This window comes from Montipora foliosa, chromosome 6, assembly GCF_036669935.1.
Source record: "Montipora foliosa isolate CH-2021 chromosome 6, ASM3666993v2, whole genome shotgun sequence".
Lineage (NCBI taxonomy): Eukaryota > Metazoa > Cnidaria > Anthozoa > Scleractinia > Acroporidae > Montipora > Montipora foliosa.
Genome location: NC_090874.1, coordinates 57386765 through 57391764, shown reverse-complemented (window position 1 = coordinate 57391764; position 5000 = coordinate 57386765). Strand labels below are relative to the sequence as shown.

At 37.8% G+C, this 5000-nt stretch overlaps 2 protein-coding genes across 3 annotated transcripts in view; one reads left to right on the top strand and one right to left on the bottom strand.

The window, feature by feature from the left end:
• LOC138007869 (calcyphosin-2-like) overlaps window positions 1-2289 on the top strand; it is a 27872-nt gene extending 25583 nt beyond the window's left edge. Inside the window, exons 19-20 of one of the 2 annotated variants that reach the window (XM_068854974.1) lie at window positions 396-478; window positions 1303-2289. In XM_068854974.1, the coding sequence (XP_068711075.1) occupies window positions 396-478; window positions 1303-1392 (173 nt within the window). In that variant the 3' untranslated portion in view covers window positions 1393-2289. The remainder of the gene's footprint in view (window positions 1-395; window positions 479-1302) is intronic. The other variant, XM_068854973.1, reaches the window with a different exon arrangement.
• Window positions 2290-4336: 2047 nt separating this feature from the next.
• Window positions 4337-5000, bottom strand: part of LOC138007871 (uncharacterized) — a 738-nt gene continuing 74 nt past the window's right edge. The window contains exon 1 of the mRNA XM_068854976.1: window positions 4337-5000. This exon is cut by the window's right edge and continues 74 nt beyond it. Coding sequence (XP_068711077.1) covers window positions 4482-4982 — 501 coding nt within the window. The 5' untranslated portion in view covers window positions 4983-5000 and the 3' untranslated portion in view covers window positions 4337-4481.

Genomic DNA, 5000 nt, shown 5'->3' with positions numbered 1-5000 from the left:
ATAATAGATTTAACTTCTCTAGACGAGTTTCATAGCTATCCTTAGTCTTCAGAATAAATTTAGTGGCTCGTCTCTGGACCCCTTCAAGCTTGTCAATGCTCTTGCGTGAATATGGGGACCATACCACAGAGCAGTATTCAAGGTTAGACCTTACTAAAGAACAGTAGAGGGTGTTGTATTTGTTTGTGATACAAATGAACTATTTTGTCGTTTAAAAACCTGATAGCAAGGAGGTAGCAGCCCTTAACCCAGCTGTCACTGAGGCCAGGGGCTAGGGACTGGGAATTTCCCCCATATACTAGAAACATGACCAGTTCAGCAATGACATTATGTTTCCCTTTGCTTATTATTTTCATGAAAGGCTAAAATGTTTTTGTTTTTTTTTTTTCAACCAGGAGAGGCAAAAGAATGGGAAATTGAGGAGTCCTTTTTAAATTCCTTTGAACTTTGTACAAACAGGGGACAAGTTACCTTTGCAGTAAGACTAAAACATTTTTTGTCGCATACATTTCTTTAATACTAACCCAGTTTAATTAAGGGCCATCCTGTTAGATGCTGCCTTCGCTTTTTTTTTTTTTTTTCAGTTCAAGTTATAAGGGCCATTACTTTTTATTAATCAAATAGGAAAGAAGTTACAAACTAATCTTTAACCTACTTGTTACATGTATATCTTTTATGACCAGTTATGAAATCAGATGTGAAAGTATACCTTGAAGTCCAACAATATATGGCCACTGAATTGACCAATCATACTGTGCATACTTATTGATATAATTCACTTTATATCAAACTATTTAATCTGCCAATTGGTCAGTAGTGTGCAAATCAATAGTCATTACACCCTGGTCCCCCATTCGTCTTATAAAAAGGTGAGAACAGCTTGGATATTTTCATTACTGGAAAGTCAGGAAACCCATGTACATGCATAAACTTGGACTTGACAAACGAGATTTTTGTGTAGAAAAATGACATACCGGGTATAACAATCCCTGGTTTTGAGAGATTTGGTTTGGTAGCCCATGCTAATGCTTGCTTGCTCAAAGCTTTTGGCCCTATAGATATCATGATAGAACTTGAAAAAAGTGTTTCCTTCTGGAGCATGCATACACCTCTTTAACTCAATAATATTAAAAGTTTGTTGCACTCAGCCTCTGGCTGATGCCACTTAAAGTGTTCTCAGGATCATTATCTCATAATTATTGTGGGTGTTGTAGATGCAGCTCACAGAAGGCTAGTTCCGTACATGTAAGTTTGTTTGCTTTTCAGTTCAAATTTTATTTTATTGTCTATTTTGTCATACAGGAATTTGAAGATTATTATGAGGGAGTGAGCATTGGGTTTGAGAGTGATGAGGAGTTCACTGCCATGATGAGAAATTGTTGGGGAGTCTGAAAAAAGTTACAGAGCTCTGTTTGCAATATAGGGGCATCCATATCAGTCTAGTTAAAGACAGATGGCAAGAAGCAAGTATTCAAGCTCCAGTAGGGGAATAGGGCTAGCATGGCGAGGCAGCTGCTGGGACCTCAGTCAAAGGCAATATTTGAAGTTATTTTTTCCTGTGGACATGCTTCTCCAGCGACTACAGTACATGTACATGTACATGTACATTCAGTTCCAGACCACCCAGTCAGCAGCTATGAGTTTGATTAATGAATAATTTATCATTGTCACAACAACAACAACAACAACAATAATAATAATAATAATAATAATAATAATAATAATAATAATAATAATGATTATTGTTGTGTTTTTATCAAGGCTGGGTGGCAGTGAGTGCCGTTCACTGAGTAAGGAAGTTGCGTGACAAGAAAAAAATTTGTAACATGAACTTTATTCCACAATTTCAAAGTCAGTAACAGTACAGTATTAAAGAAATGCCACTAGAGCAACTGCATAACTGGGGTCTCTTCATAAATAGATGCACTCATTCAACTAATTTTAGAGCCAAAATGTAATTTTTGGGCAGGCACTATTTTGTGCATTGTCTATTCCTTGGACATCAAAATTGCATTTACAAAGGTCAATTACTTGTATTAAATTTTAGTCATCTTACTGTACATACATGTATAAATCTTGCATAACCAGCTGATGTTTATCTTTGGAAATGAGTTTAGAAGTTCAAAATTTGACATGATGTAACAAAATTAATTTTAGTTATATTTATTATGTAGGATTTGTCCCCACAAGCTCACAGCACTGCAGCGACGTTTCTTACAATGACAATGTATTTTGTGGGATCGCTATACCCACTGGTGGCTCTGAATGAAAAAAAAAACACCAATTGGTAATAATAATGCCCAATAATCTTTTTGTGTGTTAATGGTAAGTTTGTTTACAGTAAGAGGGGCAATGTTAAGTTATTTGGGTGTAATGTGGGGACATTAGGGAGCTTCTAGCATGCAATGTTTTTTAGCCATGGATGGACACCGGAAGTGAACATTTGGCATGCCAGGACAGTCGTCTCTCCCAGATTTTCAAAATAATCATCTTAGTTCCTTAATCGCTAAAAATACTTAGACAGCCTTCTCAAAACTGGCCGGTTGACGGTTCAATGAGCCACCTCCTCAGGAAGTTTGACTGTCTCCTTCCAGTCAGAAAATGTCTTATTTTTATTACGACGTGGAAGAAAGAAACAGACAGCACAATTTTAGCTCTAAAGTAAAGTCACTGGAGATGATATAAAGGCTTGAAAAAAGGCTTGTTTGACATACAAATTCGCTTCTGCGATACTTTTTTGGGTTGTGCACGTGAAATGTTTATTTAACTAACATTCCAGTATTTCTTATCAGACACCATGTAACTGCATGTCAATGCCACATGTGAAATTTCGTCACTTTAAATCCCCCAGATTGCACTAAATTGCATCTGTGAGTGTCTAAATTTCAAAAATTTCCAATGGTAACATGCCTAGCTTGCGCCCTTTGGGCATTCGCTTGGGTGCCTTTGGCACCAGAACCATCTCCACTTTCCTTATAACCTGCTCCCCAAAAACATTTTGAGAAGGCTGCTTACAATATAAATGTTGAAGTTTCAAGACAAGTTAAAAAGGAAAACAGTTCACTTCCAGTTGCCGTCAGTGTCTCAAAAATGTCACAGGCTTAACCTCCCTACTGTTAGTTAACAGGGCCCAGTTGTTCAAAAACCATTTTTTAAACCAATCTGAGATTAACTAACAACCAAGGTTTGGGTTTTGACCATAAACACAGTTATTTTATGCTGTAGGAAAACAGATAACTGAGTGAACACTGGAAGCAAAAGACTTTACAGAAACTTCTATTGATCATCACAAATAAAATGCAATTTATCGGTAATCCAGGAAAATCGGTCACCTCCAGCTTTGTTGAAGTTTTGTTCCTTTGTTGCTTTGAAGTTGTGATATTAATTCGGGCCATTTTGCATGGCCATAATTGTGAAAAATTTCATGACATTAATGGAGAGGGCATAGTTTTTGACTGCTTAATTAACCCATTGACATCTCAAATGCCCTAGGACGCCCCCAGTTGAGGAATAAAAATCATCTCACTCCCAGGGATCAGTGCCGGTTAAATAAATATGCCCCTTTAGTAACCTCATCAAGGCTGTTGCCTAACAGGAGCCCGGTAGCCTGGGGCTCCCAAAGAATAGCTCTGGGCGCCTTAATTTTTCACAGCAACACCTTTCACTTTATATGTTGGGCTCCTTAGTTCTCAGCGTTTAGCTCTGCGGGCCCCTTTAAAATTTTCTTAGGCAGCAGCCTTGCTCATTAATGAGCACTGCTTTGGCAACTTGTCACACATCTTAAGCAAGCTTTTCCAAAACAGTAATGAAATAAGACCACAAGTCACTGAAGTGCAACCAATGCAAGTTCTTAAGAATATAACATGTCAATGACACTTAAATATTAAATACTGGTAAATGCCATAAGAATAAATTTAAAAATGTGTTCAAACTGACATCGAATTTTGCCTGTCCACACTATGTTTACCACCTTAAATGATGGTTCCTGACAGAGAGCATGCAGAAGCTTATTAAATAAATAAAATTAATAAAATATCCTGGAGCCCTAGGGCTTAATGACTGAAACTAAGTCAGTTCCGAGTTATCCAGATAATTCCAATAAATACATAATTAAATTGGAGTTTAAGAAGGTACACCAACTCAAATAATTATTGACAGTAGAGATTGTGTTTAGTAAGTCTTTCATACAAAACCGGTCAATCAATATCGACCAAAGGCAGTCAAACTTTTTGCAATATAGGTTATTAGAAATCCCGCTTTCCATAATTCCAAACATTATTGGAAAGCTAAATTTGCTGGGCAAGTGTTTCAAATGGCGGTCGTAATGTGAAAATACACCGGTGCAAAACTAGCAATCCCCACAATGCAACGAACGAAATCATCATCGAAACGTCGAACCAAATCAAAACAGAACATATAACACAGCTCATTAAATATTCTTTTGATAATACTTTCGAGTCATTCATCAGAATTGATCCCGCTCACACATCAACCTCAGGATCATTAGATTTCATCATCTTTCCATCCTGAGGGCTCCGTACTATCACTGATTTTCCCTTATGTTCTATGAGTAATCTTGGCAGCTCTCCATTCGGACGTTTCTCGAAGCAAAACCTCACAAAGGAGCCACTCAGTTTGGCGGCTGGTTTAGTCTGTAGAACTTGCCAGTATTTAATGCATTTTGCGCGGCTGATAGCCACGAAACTTGGCGGCATACCGACTTGTAAGATAGCAGCGTCAATCCAAGAATTGATCTTTTCTGTCCCGTTTTCTTTGTCATTTTGCAATGGATCGAGTTCTAGAAATTCACCCACGATGTTATCCAAGTCTACGTCGTTGTCGTCGCCCTGGTATCGAGCGTAACGTGGTCCACATACTGTTGAATCGTAGCCACAACAAGAACAGTATTTCCAACAGGAACAATTTACCCAACTCCACGTTTGTCCCATTCTTTTTTTAGACTTTTTCTTTCCTGAGATCATGCGTTCGTCTCCAATTCA